The 25,370-nt window shown below is 46.6% G+C and overlaps 1 protein-coding gene across 8 annotated transcripts in view; it reads left to right on the top strand.

Moving 5' to 3' along the window:
- KALRN (kalirin RhoGEF kinase) overlaps window positions 1–25,370 on the top strand; it is a 697,683-nt gene that overhangs the window by 557,763 nt on the left and 114,550 nt on the right. For 2 of the 8 annotated variants that reach the window (XM_047790507.1, XM_047790498.1), the window contains exon 1: window positions 10,228–10,501. The exons of 2 other annotated variants lie outside the window; for them this stretch is intronic. In XM_047790507.1, coding sequence (XP_047646463.1) covers window positions 10,417–10,501 — 85 coding nt within the window. In that variant the 5' untranslated portion in view covers window positions 10,228–10,416. Of the gene's footprint in view, window positions 1–10,217; window positions 10,502–25,370 lie in introns of those variants that run through there. 4 more of the 8 variants (XM_047790533.1, XM_047790523.1, XM_047790555.1 and 1 more) reach the window with 3 other exon arrangements.

Genomic DNA, 25,370 nt, shown 5'->3' with positions numbered 1-25,370 from the left:
AATGAGAGGCCCAGATTTAATCCCAGAGAAGAGAGGCTGCCACTGACCGAGCTTGATGAGGAGAAGCTGAAGGTAGATGATGGAGGGGAGGTCACTGCAGAAAACAGAAGATCCCTCGGAGAATCAAATGCGGTTCTCTTCCCAGAGCCAGCTAAGCTGAAACCACTTCCCCTCTCGAGAGCAGAGGCTCTAGAAGTGACAACGCTGAACATGAGGCATGGGGAGCCGAGAAGGAGCACTAGGACGGCTGGGAATGTGCCCTCTCTTTCTGCTCAGGGAAGGATAGAGGTGAGAGGACCCAAACGGCCATGAGGAGCAGTCCTTGCAGGCCTCGGCCTGAGGAGCTCCCAGCAGCAGGATTCTGATGCTGTGCAGCCAGACAGAGTGAGTGGTCAGGACCCTCCTCTTCCCGCTTCAATGTCTTCCCCTGTGTCACTCGAACCTTGAAACCCTCCTCCAGGACCCCTGCAGGATCAAAACCAGTCTGAACCCAAACCCTGTGACATGCGTGAGGAGTCTCTCAATTGGCAAGTCTTGCCATGTTTAATACCAGCTCCCTGTCCTGCCCGGGAGCAGAGAGGCCCTCCACCCATGGAACCTTGTCCTTGCCTTTGGGATGGGACTGGGCTGCCTAGTTTCCCCTGCCTCCCTGGGAAAAGCCGGCCCTGATTTCATGTCCACTTGCTTTACTTTCCATGGGACCCTGTGGCCTCAGGAAGTGTGGGTGCCAGCCTTGGCACACAGGTGGGCACAGAGACCATTTCCAGTGCTGGCTCCTAGCTGCAGGGAGGAGGCCTGGGCTCAGCTCGAAACATTCCCATGGCTCGTGTGTCTCCGGGTCATAACAAAGTCCCCCCTGTGGCTGCCAGGAGGCTCCTGCAGAACCTGCCCCAGAGCCTGTTCTCTGACTTCATCTTAGTTTCCTTCTGCTGCTCTAGCCAATAACCACAGGCTGAGTAGTGGCTTCAAACAATGCACATTTATTCTCTTAGCAGTCTGTAGGTTAGAAGCAGGACATGCTTTTCACTGGACTAAAATCAAGGGTTGGCAGGACTCTGTTTCTTCTGGAGGCTCCAGGGGAGAGACTGTTTCCTCATCTTTTCCAGCTTCTCGAGGCCGCCTGCATCCCTTGGCTTGTGGCCCCTTCCCCCATCTTCAAAGCCAGCAGTGCGGCAACTCTCTGATCCTTCTTCCAAAGTCACATGTCCCTCTGACCACAGAGGGAAAGGGTCTCTGCTCTTAAGGACTCATGTGATTACATGGTGCTCACCAGGATCATCCATCTCATGGCCCTTAACTTAATCACACCTGCAAAGTCTCCTTCCACGTTCTGGGGATTAGGGTGTGGACATCTTTTGGGGGTTGGGCATGCTTCTTTCCACATCCTTGCACCTCCTGACCAGCCTGCTTACCTGAACTCTTTCCCGATGGAGCCATGCTCCCTCCCACCCAGCATCTGTACCTTCTGATCCCTCTGCCTGGAACACTCCAGACCTTGCAGGTCCTCAGATCCCTGGACGGCTGGCCACCACCCTTCCTTCACGGCTCTGCTCATGTCACCTGGTTAGAGCAGTCTTCCCTCACTCCCACCTTCTCCCATTACCCTGTGTACCCCTCTCCCTGCTTACTTTTCTTCATTGCATTGATGTCACTACCTGATATATTCGTAACCTTTATTGTCTATTCGCCCCACTGCCTCCCAGATTCCCCTACAAATGCAGGAATTTTTAAAATTTTGTTCATTACTCTATCCCTCTATCTAGAACAGTGGCTGGCATATAAGAAGTTCCCACAAATATTTATGGAAAGGAAGGGAGGAGTTCCCACTGTGGCTCAGTGGTTAACGAACCTGACTAGCAACCATGAGGACGCGGGTTCGATCCCCGGCCTTGCTAAGTGGGTTAAGGATCTGGCATTGCCCTGAGCTGTGGTGTAGGTCACAGACATGGCTCAGATCCTGCGTTGCTGTGGCTGTGGTGTAGGCCAGTGGCTACAGCTCCAATTCGACCCCTATCCTGGGAACCTCCATATGCTGCAGGTGCGGCCCAAAAAAGACAAAAAGACAAAAAAAAAAGAAAGAAAGAAAGGAAAGGAGGGAAGGAGATAAGAGAAATAAGAGAAGAAATAAGGAAGGGAAGAAGGAAGGAAGGGACGGGGGGGGGTGAGGGGGAGGAAGGCGGACGGACCATGTGTCAAGGAGCAGGCTCAGTGTGCCCTCCGTCCCCTAAGAACTCTAGAGGAAACTGATTAAAGCTTTAGCAGGAGGGCCTGAGGATGGGGATGGGCAATAACATTTTGATGCTAGGAGTTGTGACTGAGAAAGTCTTTGCAATCCTGCTTCCTGGGAAGTCTTCTCTGGGGACCCATGGGCCAAGCAGCTCTCAGGTATTTGGAATGGTTGGAAACTCAGAGCTATAAGGATGGGCAGCATCTTGCACACCCCTCCTATTTTATCGAAATTTTCCAGAGACTGACTTTTATATCAAGACAAAATCCACTCTGCATTTAATGTATCAGAAGCAGCATGTAATGCTACTTCTGCCTACGTGAGGAAAGGGGGCGCTGACAGTGGGAATGAAGACACCAGCCTTGCTGTGGACACTTAGCAAGCCTTCAGCCAAAGTGATAGACAGGCCCTTCTCACTGCTCTACTTTGGGAACACTTTGACCTACTTAGAAGCGAGCCTGGGGAAGTAGATACAACCTGGAGTGGTTTGTTTTTAGCAACTCCAACTGCAGTCGTCTTTCACTTTGATAAATAGCTTGTCTCCTCCCAAGCTCGGATCTCCAGGAACCTATCCTGGTGGCCCGTAGCTCCACCTCACTGTCTCCCAGAAGAGCATGGACACTGGCTGCTCTGGGAAGACACCTCGGTCCTTGGTGAAACCCACGGCCTTCTCACCATCACCTGGACCACCCTTACCTGGGGCTTGGTTCAGACCCGATGGTGATCGGCGATACCTCCTTCCTGAAAACCAGAGGATGATTGGCAGGGCAAGCTGGGGCTTAACTTTTTCAGCAGGAGGCAGACAGGTGACACCTGGGGCAGGCACAGAGGGACAGAGGGACACATTTGCAGGGCATAGTTGAAAATGGAGAGGAAGAGCTGCCTAGTGATCTAGTCCCTGGCGTCTAGGAGCTGCCACCAGGGGGATGGAGGCACCCACAGGGCCCGCAGTGGTGCCATGCTTAGACCACATCAACAGGCGTAATTAGGGGAAGAGAGTACTATGCAGAATGCTGGCAACCATGCTTTATTTTTGTAAACCTTGCTATTTTAATAACACATATAACCTGGCAGTGGTCATCCACGTGGACATTATATAATTTTGAAAGACATAATTGGAGTTCAAATTAAATATAAAAGCAATGTACGTGTTTCTGGTCACTGATGATTATGATCTCAGTTCTGCTGCTTTACATAAACATGAAACCTCTACCTTATGTCCAGTCTTGGTCTGTCTCCAGATTCCTTCTTCTGCCACAAAAAAAATGAATGAACTGCTTTCCTAGAACTCCCCCTGTCCTTTGTCTTTTCTCAGGGAACAGGTGTTGTTCAGTTTATATTTCTCATATGCTTCCCATGTAAATTCCCACGTATAAGTTAGTTTAGTGGCTTGCAGATAGTAGATATTCAAAAACCAACTGTTTGTTGAATAAATGATCAGTTCTTTGGCAAGACCCTTAGAATTTAGGCCACAGTCACAAGTAGAAGCCAGGACTGAATAATTTGGGGACGATTAGGAGCCACCCTGGTATCAGGCATCAGGCAGTTCACAGGCCAGAAATCTACAGGGAGATGCGGTTAGGTAACTGGAGAGCGTAGCAGGCCGTGGGAGAATGAGTCAAAGCCCCAGCTGTAAGAGTTTGAGAAAGTGAAAATGTGTGAGTCCAGGTGCTTCCTAAGTGGTGTATTTTCCATGCAGGAGCTAATCCCATAGTCCCAAGGTCCACGGTCCTTAGCCCTCGTTTTGCGTTGAAATCACTTGCAGAGCTTCTTCAGGACTCTAGCTAGCACTCTGGCTCACCATCTGGGAGTGGGCGCTGGAAGTGACATTCTCTGCTGGAGGAAAAGGCAGGCAAGTGACTGGTTACGGTGCAGGTGGGGCAGGCAGGCCTGTCCTCTGTGGTCGCCAGAAACCCTGAGCACAGCCTTCACTGGGCAGGCCCTGCAGAGGGCATGTCCTGTATTTGGCACTTAAAAAGGTTCTCTAGGCCCGAGAAACAGCAAAGTTGCTGTTCCTCCTGTCACTGGGCTGAGTTCTCATTAGGAAATGTGGATAAATACTGGGATTTTTTTTGGAAAACTCTGTTCCCTGTAAATTCAAGGAGAATAAGTCGAAAGGACAACATTGGACCCGTGTCTCTCGGTGAAAAGGGCAGACGCCTGCGGTCATGGTCCAGTGTTCCTGAAGCCCATGGCTAACCTGGGGCAACAGGGCGTTCCTACTGGTTCCCGATACCAAGCCCAGCACTGTGATATACCCGGCTCAGTGTGTCTGCAGGCTGAGACCAGCAGGAATTCTTTGGGGTTCACTGTTGTGGGGAATGGAGATGAGATAAAATGGACACATAGGGAGGGAGAGAGTGTAATTCATGTAAGATGGACTCTGACTGGAAGCATCATTGAAGACAGACCATGACAAAAATAAGGGGGAGGCTCAAGCATTTGTTTGGAAATTAGGAACACTCTAAAGATATTGCTACAGCTTGGTGGCTCTTAGCCTGAACTTTGGGAGTGGGTGGGGTGGGGTTTGAAAACCTTGAGATTATAGATATTCTGCTGTCTTATGCAAAAAGACGGGGCTCAGATTGAGGTTCCGGGATAGACAGGCTTTGGGGAGAAGTGTATCTAGTTATCCAGGAGATGGCATCCAGTCTCTCTCATTTCATCCTTTCCTCCATGTTGGCTTTATTCTCAGGCAGCTTCTGCCTATGTGGTTATGGCAATACAGTCTCCCACTGCTTCATGTTAACAGGCCACCAACTTAGAAATCTTCTGGGAAGGAATTGTTGCTCTCCCAGGAGTTCTTGCTAAGGGCTCCTGGTTTATGACCTTTGGCTGAAATTGGGTCATGTGCTAAATGTGACCATTCCTGTAGCTGGCTGGCCAAGCCCAGGTCATGGGCCCATCCTTGGAGTGGAGGGTGGACAGAGGGAGGATGTCGACGACATCCAAAAACATGGTCTGAGACTGGAGGAGGGCTGGCTCCTCAAGGAAAAATCAAAGTGCGATTACAAAAAGAGGGGACGTAGCTTGCAGACAGGAGGGGGAAGGTGTAATACACTAGCAGCTCTCAAAGTGTGGGCCCTGTACCCACAGCATCAACATCCTCTGGGAACTGGTAGAAATGCAGATCCTCAGGCCCCACCCCAGACCTGTAGAATTGGAAAATCTGGGAGTAGGACCCAGAAATCTGTGTTTTAACTCAATCTCCCGGAATTCTGATGCCTGCTCAAGTTTGAGAGCTACTACACTATACCATGGTTCTCAAACTGTGCTGCATGTTACAAACACCTGGGGACCTTTAAAAACTCCTGGTGCATGAAATGCCCATTTTGGCGCAACAGGATTGGTGGCATCTTGGGAGTGCCAGGATGCAGGTTTGATCAGCAGCCTGGCACAGTGGGTTAAGGATCTGGCGTTGCCTCAGCTGCAGTTCAGGCCCCAGCCGTGGCTGGGATCTGATCCCTAGCCTGGGAACTCCATGTGCCTCAGGGCAGCCAAAAGACGAAAGAAAGGGGAAAAAAAATTAAAAAAAAACGTGATGCAGCCTCACCCGGAGTGAATTAATCTGAGTCTTGAGAGGAATGGGGAGAGGAAGACCCAGGCATCAATGCTTCTTAAACTTGGTTCCACCCTGGAATCACCTGGAGAAGCTTAAAAACAACAAAAAAGATAAAACTAATGCCTGGAACTTAGAAAAACTTCCCTGATGATTCTAATAAGCATCTGTGTTTAAAAACCATTGCCCTACCATTCCCTCTAAATTGTCCTGAGGACATTACCTTGAAACATCTAGATGCTGGATAGAGGATTCAGGCACCTATTTTGTTAAGTCCTTGAACTCAAAACTTGGTCAAATAGCTAACATTGGTTCCCTTTGCTTTCACACTCACATTGAGTTTATCCTAGTGGCTAGCTCCACAGGGCTGGGATTGTTTTTGTTCGCCAGTGTAGACCCAGTGCCTAGAACATAGTAGACACTCACTAAGCATTTGCGGAATTAATGAATCGGCCTGCAGTCAGTGCCCCAGTGGTGTCTAAGACTTCTTGCTGGGTTGTAGGCATCACTTGTCTCATTCCGAAAGGCACATGAGGATGGCAGTGGGACTCTTGGGTTATGGATGCCTAACCAGTCTCCAGGATGGCCAAAAATGTGCTGACCATATCAACTTGAGGTGAGTAGGTGTTCCTATGGCTTTATGCCTTTTAAGTTGAGAATAGGACGGATTCCTCGGCTGTAAGACCATACCTGATGAATCCTTTTCATGGAGATTAAGACTATTTTAGGGTCTACTGGTACTCTGATTTCTTTTTTTTTTTTAATTTGAGTATAGTTGTACAATATTACAAGTTACAGGTGTACAATATAGTGATTCACACTTTTTAAAGGTTATACCCCACTTATAGTCATTATAAAATATTTGCTATATTCCCTGTGTTGTACAGTATATCTTTGAAGCTTATTTTATATTTAATAGTTTTTGGTACTCTAATTTCCAAAGTAAGGGCTGGGTATTCCTGAGATATCTAATTTAAGCCAAGATGCAAGATGATGTCACCAGCCTCTCGCAAAAAATTATGATGGAAAGATGACCCAGTGTCACCTGAACACAAAGACCCAGACGAAGATTTTTTTTTAGATGTTATTGGGGTGTAGTTGATTCACAGCATTGTGTTAGTTTCTATACCTGATTCACTTTGCTGTACACCTGAAACTAACACAACTTTGAAAATCAATGTTCTTTTTCAGATCAGAGAAAGATTTAAGTAAAAAGGAAACAGGTTAGTCAAGCAATTTTGAAGCATCTTTGAATTCCTATCAGAATGCCTCCAAAGAATTCAAAGAGGTGAATTGGTGGGTAGACCAGATATCCACTGTTGCATCATAGCACATATGTGGTGGATGGCAAGCAAGCAAAGCTCCCTTTTAGAAGTGCTGATGGTCCTGGCCATTTTCTGTTCTGGGCTTGCAAAAACAGCAAAATGAGCGTGGTCCTTGGTGATATGGAAGGAAGAACTAGACAACAGCAGTGGTTGCCACAAGTCATAACCATAACCCAGGATAAATAGAAATATGGTCCTACAGTAATTCAAGCTGGCAAGATGAGACTGACTGATAGTCAGGTTGATCAGTGTCTTCAGGAACCTGGGGTTCGGACTGCATGAGCGATTTGAACTTTCATTTCTCTGTTTCATATGTGGAACATCAGGGACACATTTCCTGACAGTGAGATTCTTATCTCATTTTCCTCAGGGGAGGCCATCCCAGGGAGATAGATGGCAGTAGTAGGACCTAGAAGTTAGATTTTTGACTTTAGTTTCTGCTCTTGCTCTGGGGTGAAGCTTTTTAGAGTTTCTCTTCAAAGTTAAACCATCAAAGTCTCATCATCATTCACTCATTCAGTTTCTTGGGATTTAAAGAGGACACTACTTTACAAGTTTTCTTGGTTTGGATAGAGAAGCTAATGTATAGAGGGCCCCTGGGAAACTGCTTAGCATAAATAAATGCTCAATAAATGCTAGCTGTTGTTACCTATGAAGTGGTGCTAGGTACTTACTGAGCATATACTGTGTCCCAACCATTTGGCTGGTGCTGCAACACAGATGAATAAGGCACAAAACCTAAGCATGTGTCAAACTGAGAAAGGAAGCCCCAAATCCTGGTAACTCCTAAAAGTCTTGTCCTATGGCTGTCTTTCCTCCAGGTGGGAAGTGGGTGATCAACCTTCTGTTTTTCAGTCCTCGCGCAACCCCCCCCACACACTTTTTTTCCTGACCAGTGGTCTTTCTCGGCTTTCTGAGTGCAATCTCTTCTCTGACATCTGGAAACAAATGGGAAAGATGCTTTGTGAGTGATACACACACTGTTTCATGGGAAGCTCCAGTCGATGTGGTTCAGGTAGGCTTGTTGGGGAGCAAGGAGGCTGTGACTTTTGTCTTGAAATATGAAGACTTAAAAAGGAAACAGATAGGAGTTCCCATCGTAGCTCAGCAGAAACTAATCTGACTAGTACCCATGAGGACACAGGTTCGATCCCTGGCCTTGCTCAGTGGGTTAAGGATCCCGTGTTGCCATGAGCTGTGCTGTTGCAGATGCGTCTTGGATCTGGTGCTGCTGTGGCTGTGGTGTAGGCTGGCAATTCAGCCTCTAGCCTGGGAACCTCCATATGCTGTGGGAGTGGCCCTAAACAGCACACACACACAAAAAAAGAAACATGGATTTAAGTAAAGGGATGATATACCCACTAGGCATGGTTGGGAAGGGTGAACAAAAGTCTTCCACCACAAGTAAAATGTCTGCAATTTCTCTGTAGCTACTCATTCAACTGGAACTATTAAACATCTCCTCTCTAATATCTGCTTCCATGGATATGTCTTTTAAAATTCTCTTAGCAATCCGGGAGTTCCCGTCGTGGCGCAGTGGTTAACGAATCCGACTAGGAACTATGAGGTTGCAGGTTCGGTCCCTGCCCTTGCTCAGTGGGTTAACGATCCGGCATTGCCGTGAGCTGTGGTGTAGGTTGCAGACGTAGCTCGGATCCTGGGTTGCTGTGGCTCTGGCATAGGCCGGTGGCTATAGCTCCGATTCCACCCGTAGCCTGGGAACCTCCATATGCCGCAGGAGCGGCCCAAGAAATAGCAACAACAACAACAACAACAATAACAACAACAAAAGACAAAAAAAAAAAAATTCTCTTAGCAATCCTATAGCATGGGAATTCTTTTTCCTTACTTTATTTTTTTTTAAACGAGGAACCTGAAGATCAAAAAAGTGAAAAGACTTGCCTAAGTCAAATAGCTGGTAGGTTACAAAACCACTCTGAACTTCGGTCTTATGGTTTCCAATCTGGACTGCTTTTTCTCAAATAATAAGGGGAGCCGATAAAAAGGGGAGGCATTAGTAGTAGTAGTACTGAATATTAAAAAGAAGGAAAGAAAAGGGTAGGTGAAAGAGTCTTCAACACAGAGGAGGCTGTCCATGTCCCAAGGCTGAGGAGAAGGAGGAGGTAAAACTTTTAGAGAAAAAGCATGATCTAGTTAGTCTTTTTTTTTTTTTTCTTTTTTTAAACGTATGTCTTGGAGTTCCCGTCATGGCTCAGCGGTTAACGAATCTGACTAGGAACCATGAGGTTTTGGATTCGATCCATGACCTTGCTCAGTGGATTAAGGCTCCGGCGTTGCTGTGAGCTGTGGTGTAGGTTGCAGACTCGGCTTGGATCCCACGTTGCTGTGGCTGTGGCATAGGCTGGCGGCTACAGCTCTGATTTGACCCCTAGCTTGGGAACCTCCATATGCTGCGGGAGCGGCCCAAGAAATGGCAAAAAGACAAAAAAAAATAAAAGAAAAAAGAAAAGAAATGTATGTTTTTACTCTTGTGTGTGTACTTGTCGTATATCAACTACAATATAATCAGCTAAGGAATTTCTTTTTTTAATGTGATTTTTATTTTTCCATTATAGTTGATTACAGCGGTCTGTCAATTTCTACTGTACAGCAAAGTGACCCAGTCATATACACAGGTCATATATATAATATACATCATATATATAATGTCATATATATATTCTTTTTCTCCCATTATCCTCCATCATGCTCTATCATAAGTGACTAGATATAGTTCCCTGTGCTATACAGTAGGATCTTATTGCTTATCCACTCCAGATGCAATGGTTTGCATCTATTAACCCCAAACTCCCGGAACGTTCTAAATCTGCTCCTCTCCCACCTCTTTAGCCTTAGCCTCACGGCATTGTATACTTTAAGCCAAAGGGGATTGTGGTAGCCTTCGAGGGGAGGAAACCACTAAAGGAGTAGCACCTGTTTTGCGCCCGGGTGGGGGTGGCGTGCTGTGTATGGCTGTCTCCCTTGGTGTGCCCTGTGCCCAGGGCCGCGGTGGCGTTGCATAAGGCTCTGGGCCACGCTGCTGGCGGGACTGGGGCAAACAGCTGGACTTCGGAACTCCGCCCCTAGTCCCGCCCTCTCCCCGCCGGCCCCTCCCCTCCTCCCCAAGGTGGCTCGGGCTCCCAGAAAGTCGGAGCGGCAGCTGCTACGCGGGAGAGGACCGTGGGGAGGGAGGGTCGGGTTTGCGAGGTGGCTCCCGGGCCGCAGCGCGGAGGTGGCCTGGCCGCTGAGCACCCACCGCTGCTGGCGCCCCGGGCCATGCGGGAGTGCTAGGGCCGCGGGGCAGCATGAAGGGCGGCGACCGCGGGTACACCCGAGGTCCCTCTTTGGGGTGGCTCTTTGCGAAGTGCTGCTGTTGTTTCCCATGCAGAGGTGAGTGGCTGTCGGCGTTGGCGCCTTCCTTTTAGCCAAAGACTGGGAAGACTGAGAGAGGGGTTGGGGAGAACGTGGGCTGGGGAAATTAAGGGTGGCGAGTGGAGCGCGGCAAAGGGAGAGTTCGCTCCCAACTGTTCAGTTTCCGCGGCACCGTCGCTAGCTTTGGGGGAGCTTCTGACTTGGATACGGAGTTGCATTTTGGGAACTCAGTTACTTATAAGTGATTTTGGCTGTCTGAGCGCCAGCCCTCAAGGAGGTGGGGCGCGGATGCGGGGGATGGGAAGAGGGCACTCTGAGCTCTGCGCGTCCCGTCCGTGCAGTGGCAGAATCGCACTTCCCTGCTCTCATTTACATATGGAGCTCAGCCACAGGGTTAACAGATGACTCCTAGCTATAGGAATGTGTTTGACACTTGTCTCTACACCAGGAACTATTTTTGCCAAGTGACAATTTTCTTTTGGGACTGGAGCGGGCTTTTCTCTGAGCTTTGGCAGGCCAGCGTGGGTTTGCAACTCGGGGCCAGAGCTTGGCTCATTAATTAACCAAGAACTCTCTATGTACCCAATTAGGACTGTATTTAATTATTCTGCTAATTTGGGTGTTGTTGCGGAGACTTGCAGGCAGGAAGCAACTAATTTCTTCCAAATCAGCCTGCAAAGCAAGACAGTGAGAAGAGTGCCAGAAGGAAGGTTATCAATGTGGAACCTATCCTGAAAAAGAAATCGGGACCTTCCTAGACAGAGGTAGCAGATGTTCCTAATGAAGTTCATGTCACTTTAACACCTCAGCTTGGAGGGTGGCAGAAATTGTTTCTCTCTGGTTAGAAGTGAGAATATAGGCTCTCACTCAACATGCGCCCTTTTAAATTGTCACCTATTGATTGGGTCTCTCACCTCCAGCCCCATTTGCTATGCCCCAGTCTCCTTACCTATCCTCACCTGGTAAAGTTCCAACTTTTCTCTTGGACTTACCAGTGAATAAACTTCATCCAAGTAGCCACCGCCTTCTCTGCCCACCCCACACAGTCTGACAAATTCTCTATCCCAGGCAGACATAAGGCAGCAGAAACTAATTACATCTGAAGGCCCTTTCCTCTTAAGTCATTATGGTTCATAATCTCAGCATTAGCTTCTCTCAGTCTCTGCATTTAATTAGAACAGGGTGGAACTGTGTAGTAGCCTTCTCTAAAAACCCGAATTCAGAAGGAGAAGGAATCTTAGGAGGCCTGGGATCCTTGCAAAAATCCAAGCCTAGTACAGGAACATTCAGCACCAAGGCTGGGAATCGAAGGAAGAGGGTGTTAAAAGGGAGAGGAAGCAGGAAATGGCCAAAGGGAATCTGAGTGGGTGCGTTTGCGCTGAAGGCTAGGCTGCTTTCATGGTGAAGGGTTTCCAAGTAGGATTTCTTGGGAGTCCATTTCCTGTCCAAAGGCAGAATGTGGGACTTGGGCGGTGCTTATCTAAAGGCCCTGCAGCTGCCTCCTTGAGTCCAGATGTGTGGCAGCCCCAGCTTCCTTACAGGGTAATTCTCCAGGGGTCTCTCAGCCTCTGCTTTGTTTGTGAATGGCCCTCCATGCTGCAGTGTGAGGAGGGAGTGGAGAGCCCACTTGGGGTGCCTCTTGGGCCACCTCCTGCCTGTGGCACTGGGAAATTGGTGGCTGCAGGCTCTGTGACTTAGAGAAGGGGTGTTACTAGAGCCAGAGCTGGAGGAGACCACTGACCCTCAGCTGAAGGCTGAGGAAGGCAAGAGGCCTGAGCAGTGAGCAGCTTAAAAGGGAAAAGAAAGGGAGTTCCTGTTGTGGCTCAGTGGGTTAAGAACCCAATGTAGTGTCCACAAGGATGTGGATTCGATCCCTGGCCTCGCTCAGTGGGTTAAAGATTCAGCATTGCCATGAACTATAGCGCAGGTCACAGATGCAGCTCAGAACTGTGTTGCTATGGCTGTGGTGTAGGCGGGCAGCTGCAACTCCAGTTTTACCCCTAGCCTAGGAACTTCCATATGCCATGGGTGTGGCCCTAAAAAGAAAAAAAGGCAGGAGAAGCAAAGGAGGGTGACCAAGGTGGATGCCTCTCCCCTTCTCCCACTGTCCCCCTTCCTCTTTCCTAGATCTGAAACATGTGAAGATGGAAAACTGGGGCTCGGATATGAGGAAGATGGTGGGGGAGCTCTCTTTCAAAGAGCTCCTGGTGGCCACGGGGCAGGGCGATGGCATCTGAGGTGTTGGGCCCTGCCCTGGGGCTCCCTGAGTCTGATCTAACAGAGATGGGAGCTCTGAGACCCCGCCCAGACTATAGGCATCTCTTCAGAAGCAGACTGAAAAGATAAGGTCTTGTACTGAACTTGCATGCCTTGTCCAGAGCCCCAAAACTCTCGGAAGAATTGCCCAATTGCAACATAGCGAAGGGCCCAGGGAAGAGGCTGATGGGAGTGGAGGGCATCCACATCAGGGACCTCCCTGTTGGCCTCCCGTTTCAGTTAAACCAGTTTCTCTGGTTGTACAGATGACTCTGAAGCTAATGGGTCAGAACCCGCTACTGTGCTTCCCTAGTCAAGGGGCCTTGACTAACTGGCTTCCAGTCACTCATCATTTAAAGGACACCTCCTCCTCAAGTCTGAGAAAAGGGAACCAAGAGGAAGTGGAATGTTCTGCTTATTTTTGACTCAAAGCTAAGCTATCCTGGACTTGCTCTGATGAATCCTAAGTGGTTGTGTTTGCTCACACTGGGGTGAAAGTTATTTAGAAGAACATACCTGTGTAGCCTTCAGAGATCCTATTTGAGAAAAATATGGACCAATATGGTGGAGTTTGTCTTTTTGCAAAAGCAAGGAAGGCTTGTGTTCTTTCAGGTCTATTGAGTGTGGCAAAGAGGTTTGGTGAAAGATGGTCTTCCTTCCTGACCTTGAAATTAGTATCGAAGGGCAGGAAAACTGAAAACCAAGGGTAGAATGGATATAGAGATGAGTGAGAAGAAAGAAAGACAGCGAATATATTTATAACTGCCTTTTTGGATGTGAAAAAGAGCCAAATGTGAGATAATGGCATGTGTGTCTAAAGGATGATTAATCATTGATATCAAGCTCTCTGAAAAGTTTCGGTGTTGCTTTGGCTATTTAGACATTCCTCTGCACCTGAAGAAGTGGGCGCATTCTGGATTCTTCTTTAGTGATCTTAAAATTTTCAAAAGCAACTTGTTTCCGAGGGACCAAAAGGATTTCGAGTCCCCTGGAGGTTGCTAAGATTTTGCAGACTGGAATATGTGACTTCTTAGATGACGGAGCCTAGAGTTTTTTTCTGAGCTGGCTAGGTAGAAGCCAGTTGTAGAGCCTTTAATTTACCAATGAACTTGTAATTAACTTTGAGTATGTGGACAAAAGTCTCTTCTTGGAAGCCTTTCCTGACCGCTACCCACCTCTGCTTCTCCATCGTGTGCATGGGGGTTATTTATACTTGTTTCCAGTTTGTATCATTGTCATTGCATCTCAAGCCCTTGTGCCATCACGTCTCCCCATTTAGACCGTGAGACAGTGCCTGGTTCAGGAGACTGAGTATCTCAGAGGTAAAGAGAGGAAAGGCCGGTAATTTATCCAAGCTGAGTCAGCCCACCGGAGAGGTGCTGGCACCACATTCCCATGGTTCTTCCACCACAGGGGTGGTTGGGTCTCCCATCACCAGGTCTGGGTAGGGCTGATGGGGGTGTACAGGGCATCCCAAGTCATCCTCATCTATAATTTCCCCCGCCACCACCTTCCCAGAATCACTCAACAGGAACCTTATGTCTTGATGCGAATGTCTCGTCTTTGGCCCATGAATTAAGACAGCTCATTTAATAAACTGAATTTAATGTATAAAACCATAACACCGAGTTCTTTTAGAAAGGTGTGGGTAACCTCAAAGCAGAATAAAAGTGACGAGATTCAAGAGGAACATCACTAAGCAGGACACCAAAAATACACCTCCAGACTAAGGTAGGCCTGTAACATTGTCTGGGCTCGGAAGTGAATCCCTCATGTTCACTTCAAAAAAGAAAAAGAAAAAAAAAACCCAACCTTTTATTTTGCATAAAAACACAGAGTTAGAATTTTTATCTTTTAATCTCAGGTTAGGACTTACCACTTTGTAGCATATGGAACCACTGGGGTGACCTGCCTACAGCACAGTTAGCAATTGTTTGCACTCACGGCTGCACCAGAGGAGGGATATTTGGCTTCTGTTTCTAATCTCCCCCACCCCAGCTGAATCCACATACTCCTATTTCTACTAGGCTATATTATGATTGGCCGGCAATACTTATTACTGCTCACTAGTCAGAGAATCAGGTATGGGAGGAAAAGCATAGGATCTAGTTAAGGGATGGTATGCATAGGCGGATGTGAAAATCCTCCCCAGATTAGGGTATATCCGGGGGAGGCAGAGAAAACCAAGAGAAACATGCTAAAGGCTCAATATAATTTTCTTTGTCTTTTTTTTTTTTTTTTAAGGGTCACACCTGTGACATATGGAAGTTCCCAGGCTAGGGGTTGAATCAGAGCTGCAGCTGCCGGCCTGCACCACAGCTCATGGCAACACCAGATCCTTAACCACCTGAGCAAGACCAGGCATTGAACCTGCATCCTCATGGATACTAGTTGGGTTCCTAACCCACTGAGCCGCAACGGGAACTCCTCAATTCAATTATCATAGTAGTAAAGGCACTTCCTGGAAGATAAATAGAAGGATATGCATACATGGAGGCCCCAAGGCTTCTATCCCTTGGGTGGTGAACTAAACAAAAGTGACTGTCACTTTTGTTCCTCTCCTCTGCCCTAAAAATACTCCCATCCTTTTGAAATCCTGCTCCTTTTCAGTGAGAGGGGCTGCACAGCCTGCCCTCTCCTGCAGACTGAACCCCAGACTTCTCCACGCCCTAGAAAGAGCAAGGGGCTGAAAGCCCAAGGGGGGCTTTTCAAGCAGAAGGGGCTGTATCGTGGGAAGTTAGGACTGGAAGCAACCTCAGAGATTACTGAATAGACCTTTTTTTCTATAGGAGGAAACCGGCCATTTAGGACTAAGCAGGGTCAGAAGTAGAGCCCTTTTTCAGGGCTCTTCCTGGGCATATGGTGTCTCTTACTTTGGACAAAGTCATGCTGGCCCAGCTGAGAGGGGTAGAGGCTGACTCTAAGCTGGAACTTAGGCGTTGACTGGAATGATCTATGGTTCCGGGGCAGGGTTGGGGGGGTGACTGCATTGCCTGGAGTCCTTGGGATCTGGACCTGCCTGCTCTGCTCTGCGTGGCTGTTCTGTCCCAAGACCATAGAAGGCAGGGACAGCAGTCCCATCTCAGTCTCTCGCAGAGCAGCTTCTGCACATTGTTCTTTGTAAATATCTGTCCATGTTTTACCCTCCGATTCAGTTTATTTCCAAGGTCCCTTTCTCCCCTTTCTTTTTTCTCTCTTTTCATGAAGTGTACCCTTTCAGGTGGAAATGAATCAATGAAATGCATTCCTATCATTCCATTTTTGACTGTCACTAGTTTTTATGTAACACGCAGTGTTTTAATTCATTTGACAAATGTTTATGTGCTGACTGCTTGCCCAGCCCTGTGCTAGATCCTGGGGGAGAATGGATGGGAACGAGAATGGCACTGAGCCCATTGGGCTGTTGTGAGGATTAGTTAAGATAATGTATGTAAAGGGCTTAGCATAACGCAGGCATATAAAATGCTTTAAAAGGTTAGCTACTCAGGGTAACGGTAATTGTAATACTAGACATAGAACCCTTCCTTAGGGGACCGCCAGCTAAATACTTGCGGGTCTTCTAGGTGGTAATACTGTATAAATCTATGTTCCTAAGCAATTTAATTGTCTTGATTCCAACCATTGTCACCTGTGCCTCCATGCTGTAGCGTTGTCACTGTGGGGGAAGAGAGCTTGCGATCTAGAAGCATGCTAGGGATGTCCCTCTTCTTTTTATTTTTATTAAATCAGTTAAAATTTTTAAAAATTTTGAAAAGCCTGTAATACTTCTCATAATCATTGTGGCTACATAAAGGAACATTTGAAAGAAGGTCCTGGCAAGATACCTAAGCATCCTCAAGTTCTTCTTCTCTGAGATGAAAAACAATGTGCAAGAATTGTAGCATGGCTGCACCAGTCTTGACGTTTAGATCCTGAGAACCTATGTTATGTACAAAGACGTCACGTCCTGCTGCCCCCTGACTTTGGCTGCAACCTAATGAGAGACATTTTTCTGATCCCATCAGCCAGCATTCATTGCATGCCCTTCCTGCGCAAAGCTTTGCGGGTCTTCTTCATACTCCTTTGCCTAGAAAAAAAGTGTGACTAGCTGCCCACAGCAGCCCCTGAGGTTCTGGACATTTCTCTGAGGTGTGACCCGTGTCTTGTGTATTCCTTGTAGATGAGAGACATGGGTAGCTCCGCTGCTGTTTGGTCTAGTCAGTAACCAATGGGACTCCTCTTTTGAGGCTGACAGAACCTTCTGTGTTACACTTCCTGGAAGGAGGGAGGCCCTGGTTACACCTGCGAGGCAGCCAGAGGCTGCCAGGTTGGCTCCAGCCAGGCAAAAGAGCAAAGACCAGGGTTACAGAACAGGTCGTTTCACATTCTTCTTGCTTTCCTGGAGACCACAGCCAGGAAACTAGCAGACTGAAAGGAAGGGAAACCCCTTCTGCTGCTAGGTCGGAACAGTATCTCATAAAACACCTCTGTTTCCAGGTCTCCCTGGAGCAGAATTAGTTGCAGGCATGTGTTTGGTCTCTGACAGCGCCTAGTGTCTACCAGGCTCTCAGGACACTCCCAGTGTCTGCCCTCCCACTGGTAACATCTTCATTATTGCCCCTGGGGAGAAAGGGATATAATCTTTCCCCATCCAAAGGGGAGGCAAGCCTCGCTATTAAAAAGAATTGTAAGCACTTCACTTCTGCACAGGTTTTGGATGTCCGTCTCACACCTGAGCCCTGCCTCCTCCTCTTCTCTCTTTCCTTAGAGCAGAAGTTCTCCAAGTGGGGTTACCACCAGAGAACGTGCTGGAAATGCAGATTCTTGGCCCCATGGACTCAAACTCCGGAGCGGGACACAGCAGTCTGTGTTTTAACAAGCCCTCTCGTGTTTTGGGTTTGTTCTTTCCTCTTCTCTCCCCGCTCCCGCCTCCTTCCGCCTCCCTTCCCCCAGCTCCAGCGAGAGCTTCTGTGACCCAGGGCTGCCTCCTTCCCTGGGCTTCCGCTTTGAGAAGTGGTGGAGGCCCTTCCCACCCACTTTGGCTCACCCGATGGGGGCAGGAATTAGGAATCGTCTTTCCTGAGCCCCACAGCCCCCAGTGGGGAGTCAGTGTGGTCGTGGCATCCTTCTTCCCCTTGAAGACTCCTTCACTTTTATGTTCATTTTCCTTAGATTCTTAAAGGTAAGTGTGCTTACTTCAGAAAAAAATCAAAACTTAGGCAAACAAAGAGGTCATAAAAGCATAACTTTTGTTATATAATCCTAACCACCTAGGAAGAACTAGTTAAGCATTGACTCTATCCCTTTTTTAGATGCTTATCCCCTTTTAAAATAAATGGGGTCATATGATACATTCTGCTTTATAACTTGATTTCTCTTCATCTTCAAAATGTCTTTCCACATAGATGCATGTCTAGGATTTTTTGAACAGCTGCAAAGTGTTTCACTGTAGACAAGACTTGAACTTGACAGTAGTTGGTACTGATTTAACATAATGGCTAAAAGCTTAGTGGGAAAAGAGGAGGAAGAGCTGTGGGTTCAGAAATGGGCCTTTCCAGAGTTAGACTGTATAGACAGATTGCATAGCTCTACTCTGACATCCCAGCTTTCCTTTCCAGGAAGTATAATTCAACCCTACGGGAGGTGTATGACTTACCCTTCCCCCTGGTGAGATCAGGGTGCCCAGAGCTAGAGCCGCAGCTTTTACCCCTCAGCCTTTTCTTGCTTATGTGTTATTAGGACTCTCCTTACTCCTGAGGCTTCTAATGTGCAGTTGCTTTCATAGCACGTCCAGGGATTTTTCTTTTTTTTCTTTTTGATTCATGTCTCTGAAGATAGGTCATTTTAAAATTATTGTTACTGGGAAAGAGCACTTTTATTATTTTTTTCTTGCCTAGCAAAATATACATAAACATTGGGGAAACATTTGGAAATACAGATAGATGAAGATAAAATTCCTTTGCCTAAAAAGAGCCATATTAACATTTTTGAATATATCCTTTTAATTCCAAGTCTGTATCTTTTCCAGAAACATTATATAGCAGTATTAAAACTTTTTTCACATAACACGCTAAGCAGCTTCCACAATGTTTCTGTGCATACATTCAGTGATATGCTGGAGCCAACTCATCTAGGGTTGGGATTGTTAAATATTCAGGATTTTATGTGTGTGTGTGTGTGTGTGTGTGTGTGTGTGTGTGTGTGTGGTCGCACAGTGGCATATGGAGCTCCTGGGCCAGGGATCAGATCCGAGCTGCAGTGGTAACCCAAGCCATAGCTGCAGGAACTCTGGATCCTTAATCCACTGCACTGGGCTGGGGATCAAACCTGCATCCCAGTGCTCCCGAGACACCCCTGATCCTGTTGCACCACAGCAGGAACTCCAGTATTCAGGATTTTGAGAGTGGATAGTTAAGCCGTTGGTAGCTTTAGATCAGTCACAGTGAGAGTATTTATCCTGGGGAAGTCACCAGACACCACAAGTCAGAGTTTTCGTTTTATTCAGAGAGCTGTTTATTAGCATGCCATGAGATGCTTATTTTATCCTGTATAAATATGGTTTGTATTTTTTTTCAACCTTCCTCCTTGGGGTTGTTTGTAATCTTGCTATTATCAACAATATTGAAATGACTATTCTAATAGTTAAGTCTTGGTGCACACCCCCAATTACTTCCTTAGGCTAAATCCCCTGAAGTGGAGATGCTAAGTCGAAGGACATCCCAGGTTTCAAGACATAGTTGTTGCCAGTTATCCCCAGTTTTTCACCGTTTGAAAGGAAGAGTGTACTGTTCTTTGTTTGAAGAGGATTTATGAGAAACATCCTCGGGGACCAGAAATTTCATGTCTCTCCTGTTGTTTACTTCTGTTTACATTTTCTGCATTAACTTAATTCTTTTTACATAAGGAAATACTGTGGCTGAGAGCCTTTGACGCTTAGGCTACTTACTGCTGTGCAGGGAGTAAAAAATATATTTTGTGGTTGTTCTGGATTGAACAGAGGCAAGTTATAATGATTAAAACCTTGGACCCTGGAGCAAGAATGAGCTTGAATCCCAGTTCTGCCATTGACCTGTGTGACTTTGTGCACGTTACATAAACTCTTGGCCTTAGTTTCCTCATCTGGAAGATGGAGATGATGATGGAATCTAGTCATGGGGTTTGTACAAGGCTTTGGCGGGTTGACAGATGTAAATCCCCTAGAACAGGCACATGGTGAGTGCTAAGTGTCGGATTCTTATTAGCATTAGTGAGTATATAGACGTCTGTGGAACTGTCACATTCGAATGATTTCAATTAGTTCCTTAACTGTACGAGAAATTGAGCCTTTTTGGTATCACTCCCCAAATATTTGAATACCACGTGGCAGGTGTTAGACGAGCAACAGTGGTTGAAGGTGTTTCCATGTCCCTGCGGGTCTCGCAGTCCCATTTGACAGCCGTCCCGAAATATGAAACAGTAAATAATGCCAAAAAAGAAGGAAAAGAGTTGCTGAGGACAATGAGGAAAGATGCTTCAAGGTGTAGTGCCTGATCTCTGACTAAAGTAACTATATAGAGTAATAGTTATATAGAAGCTGATAAGTGTATATTATATATATTATATATTATTTAGTATAGATCATGTTTTATTCTAGATAAATAATTATACAGAAGCTGATGGGAGCTCAGAGGCCTGGGGTGATCTGCGAGGACTTCTCAGGAGAAGTAGGGTTCTCTCTGGGCCCTGCAGGGGTTCATAAAGGGCTGAGTATGTAATGTGATCAAAGCCGCAGGGATGTGCAGGGGGGAGAGGTGAGACCTGCCTTCTCAAGCTGTGCCGTCTGATTCTGCAGCCACTAGTCATGTGAGTGAAATGAGGCTGGTCCAAATGGAGATGTACCGAAAGTATAAATTACATCCCTGATTTCAAAGATTTATTACAAAAAATGTAAACTAGCTCAGTAATCTTTATATTGACTGCATCCTGAACTAATTGGATTTTAGGTATAATTGTGTTAAATATAATATGTTAAAATGAATTGCAGCTGTTTGTTTTTACATTTTACTGTGACTTGTAGAAGATTTTAAATGATTTTAAAATTATAGTTTTTTTAATATAAAATACATGGCTCCCATTTGTGGATTACATTATATTTCCTTTGGACAGAGCTGTCTAAAGCTTTATAGTCCATGATACACTGATGTGCCAGAGTAGGATACAGAATTTTTTTTTCTTTATTTTCTTGTCTTTTTCTTTTTCTTTTTTTTTTTTCCTCTTTTAAGCTGCACATGCGGCATGTGGAAGTTCCCAGGCTAGAAGTTGAATCGGAGCTGCAGCTGCCAGCCTACACCACAGCCACAGCAATGCCAGATCCAAGCTGCAGCTGCGACTTACACCACAGCTCATGGCAATGCTGGATCCTTAACCCACTGAGCAGAACCAGGGTTTGAACCCTGGATACCGGTCATGTTCATAACCCGCTAAGCCACAATGCAAACTCCCTAGAGTAAGAAACTTTCATTCCTGGGCCAGTCTGAGGCCATCCTCACATTCCCCTCCATAATTCCAGGAGGATGGTGGTCTCTCTCGTGCTAAAAGATGTCCACAGGCCTTTCAAAGAGAGCAGTTATACATTTTCCTTTCTGAGCAGCATAACTCATGAGGAAACAAATGGGACTGAAATTACAAGTTCTCCTCACGGAGCTCAGATTAGCCAGCTTTTAGGAACATAATGAAAGTCCCGAAAAGAATAGTGAACAGGAAGAGACAGATGTTGTGCTTCCAACTCTCTAACTCCCAGCTGACTGATTTCCGTCCAGTCCTGGCCTCTTCATGTGACATCAGCGTGGCTGGCCTGCACGTCCCCAGGGTCTGAGGGATAAGATGGGGCTGTGTGACAGGGATCAGGGAGCCCGCTGTTCAGACTGGAGGCTGAGGTCCGGAGAAGACATGACTTTGTGGGTGCCTCCAGCTCCTGGTTGAACTCGGGCAAGTTTGGTTTTGCTGGTTTAGCTGAGGGTTGGATTGATTCATTCTGAGCAGCGTTTTTGTCCTCCTGAAGCATCACTGAGTGCCTGGCCGAGAGCTGTGCTCTAGAGGCTACTGGTACCACCTCCCTCGTTGTCTAGGGAAAACTGAAGCTATAGAGCATGCCTTGATTGTGTGATACTATAGGACAGTAGAATTTTACAGCATCTCAGAACATGAAAATCTCAATTTTATCCATGAGAAGAGCACCTTGGAAAAGAGAAAAGACTGGCCTGAGGTCCCAACTGGTAGTGAGTAAAATGATATCATGGTCTATAGCATGTTGCTTATACCTTATAGAGGAGATAGTGAAATGTAGAATAGTCCTGCCCTTTTGTTTGGGGCCATGGAGAAGGTACACGCACTGGATCGAGTCTTCTAGGAGACTCAGCTCTTTGGAAGGAATCTGGGGACCAGGGATCCCAGTAAATCAGAGATCACTCTTGGGTTCCTGAAACTAGGTCCCAGCCACCTGCTCTAGATTTGCTCCCATAGAAATCTACCCTACAGTGGCCACTTGCACCTGCTGTTCCTGAATGTCTAGGGGGACTTCACCACTCTGAAGTCACAGCTGGAGTCCCAGAACCTAGAACCGAGAGCTAGGTTCCACTGGTCCTGATGAAATCACGATCCATCCCACTGGCCCGGCGTCACCAAACAAGGCCAAGGCAACACAGGAGACCATCTTTAGACATGCCATCGGGTCTTCCTATGCCCTTCCAGTCCTAATGGAAGGTCAAGTTTGATCTGAAGCTAGGCCTAGATAGCCAGTATACTCCAGTCTAGTCAGGGTGCCATGAAGTCCTCCCAGAGAGGTCTGTGGCTGCCACAGTACTGTGAAGGCCTGCTGGACCGGTCATCTCTGACTCCTCCAGGACTAGGGATAATTGGAAATCACAGCCAGTGAACAACATGGACATGGCATTGCCCTCGTAAATTTATAGTTTAGAGCAAACAGCAGATCTCTGTCTCTGTCTCTCTCTGTCTCTCTCTCTCACACACACACACACACCCCCACATCTTTGTAAGTGTTCTCAGAGGTTACTATGAGAGTATTTATTGCAGGGAGCAGGGAGGAAGTAGACTTGACAGTGGGCCATAGGGACCATGTCTGAGGAACTGACATACATATGGAAAGTCTGTTACTACCATTCTTCTGATCCCCAAGTGGATATCATTTGCATTCCAGACCATGTTGAAAGTGTCTTTCCAAAAGGTTTTGCTAAATATCACAGGAGAACACAGGGGAACCTTAAAACCAGGCAGTTTATGGCGTTCCTATTTTTGGTACCTTACTTGAAGCTGACTTGCTTCAAGAGCTCATGTGCCATCTTTGGGTCCACAAGCACCTGGGGAACCTGTGTCCACAAAGGGTCATTGCTGTGGCCCTCGCTTCCTGATTCATGACCTGAGTCCTAGGGAGCTATCATGTTCCTACATATTTTGACACTAGGATCCAGATGAAAAGAGCCAGATTCCCATTCACCACTACCCACATTGGCTTCCCCTGGCGCTGGTTTCTGCTCTGAGGCATTACTCTCCACAGCTGCCACCTCCTGGGGTACACCCCCACCCCCAGTTACGGTGATGGCAGGTTCCAGCCTAGTGGGAATGACCCCCTAGATAATGTTGTAGACTTGGCTCTACAACATGTGGGACATTATACTCAGTGGCCTCTGAGACCTTTTCCAGTTCCCATTCCACAAATGGTTTAAAAAAAACAGAAACAATCCTATTTGCTTACTTGGATTCTGTGCAGAAGCAGAAGACTTCAGTAACCTTTTGAGGTTTTTTCCAGCCTTTCTAATTTTTAGGTCCCTGTTTCTTTGGGCCTTGGTTTGGAAATTATACCCCCTTCCCAATTTAACTCACATCCTGCCCACCAAATAGTGCTTGCATTTGGAGTGTCATCAGCCTGCTCTCCCAACGTGTCTGTGGGTCTCCTCAAACAGCCAGTTTCCCAGCTCCTTCCCAGTGAGGTGGTCAGGTCTAAATTTAACTGTGACCTTCTGCCAGCGTACACAAGCCAGGACTGCAAGAGCAAAATCAGAGCTGGTCTGTTCTCAGGGGTGTGTGAGAGAGAAAGTGTGTGTGTAGGAGTTAGAAGAATAAGTGGGATGGGCTCCCCAAAAGACAGACCAGCCCTGGGAGGAGAAGAGGAGGGGTTTGGGGTAAGGAGAAGCCTAGTCATCCCAAGTGACAATTGGCATTTATCCCAGGCTGGCTGGGTCCCTGGGAAAAAGTCAGCCAGATTCTCCACCCTCTGGGTTTCCTCCCACTGTGAAATATCAGTGACATAACTCACCTGGATTTGTAATTACTGTGGCTTCATGCCAAGCATTATTACCCCCGATTGTGTGCTCACTCTTAGCTCTTATTCCAAAGGCACCAGCTCCAGGGTCATGAGATACCATCTGTGCTTTGTATTGTATAGATCTCAGCCCTCGTTTGCTTGTCTGGGGAGCATCTTTGTTGGGTTTGCATATTTTTCTGTGTCAATGTGAACATATCTCAGAGACAGGACAGAGGCAGTGTCCGTGATTCTGTTGGTGGGATAGCTTTGCACATTCTTATCCTAAACATCTGTAAATTCAAAGGACTGAAACCGGTTTGTTTGTTTGTCAGATATTGCCTCTTATAACTTAGTCCCACCTCTGATTTGTGTTTATGGTCATGCTTAGCATCCTACATCATAAAATTCATACATGCATCATGTGACATCTTTAGAATGGGATCAGACTGGTGACTCAAATAGGACAATCTTATTTTTCTGTTTCATTTCTAACAATCAGAGGCAGATTTGGAGAGGTCATGTGGAGTGTATGTCTTTCCAAAATGCTTGCAGGAGAGCCAGATCACAAAGCTTCTGGAGCTGGGATCCTAGCACTTTGTGACAGTGTCCAGGTTAGTCTCACAAACAGGGACTGACTAAGAAGAGAACAAGGACAGCTTAGCTCTCTTGTATTCATCTGTCACTTTCTCTAAGTTAATGACGTAAATGTTAAGTAAACGAGAGGGATTTTGAGGGCGGTTCTCTCTTGAGCTCAGGTCTCTAAAGGAAGAGAGAGTGTGGATTAGAGAAGGTCAGACTGAGTTCCCATTTTGACATTAGAGTTTACTAAATTGCATTAGTCTAAGTTACTTAGCTTCTGTATACTAATTTTTTCACCCTTATACTTGGGGAAATACAGCTATTTACAGGGTATGTATGTGTATCACCTAACATAGCCTTGGCTTCCTGGTACACAGAATGGACTCAATACATGCTAGCTTATGAATAATAATATTCTTTCTCCTTATCAGCTATTTCTTCGACTTGGCAGTAGTTTGAGATGGACCAGTACGTGGGATGGAGGATTAGTGAATATGTTTCAGAGCTTTCCAGGAAAGCAGACTTGTAACTTATTAGACCTCGAATTACTGGCCTTTTGCCCAACTTTTGATCCCTGGGAGTGTCCCTGTTCAAAACAAATTGCTGATCTGGTGGGTCCTAGGGCTGATTCAGGGTGACAGTTTTTCTTAAGGAAGAGATTTCCTCCCTATGCCTGGAGGCCAGTGTGTTGGGTCCTTAAGCAATTTCTCAGCAGGTCTCCACTAAAGACCTAGATATTTATTTACTAGTTTAGTATGTGCTATTATCCTGCAT

This window comes from Phacochoerus africanus, chromosome 1 (assembly GCF_016906955.1).
Source record: "Phacochoerus africanus isolate WHEZ1 chromosome 1, ROS_Pafr_v1, whole genome shotgun sequence".
NCBI classification, from domain to species: domain Eukaryota; kingdom Metazoa; phylum Chordata; class Mammalia; order Artiodactyla; family Suidae; genus Phacochoerus; species Phacochoerus africanus.
The sequence above is the reverse complement of the archived record's forward strand: the minus strand, read 5'-3'. Positions and strand labels throughout refer to the sequence as shown.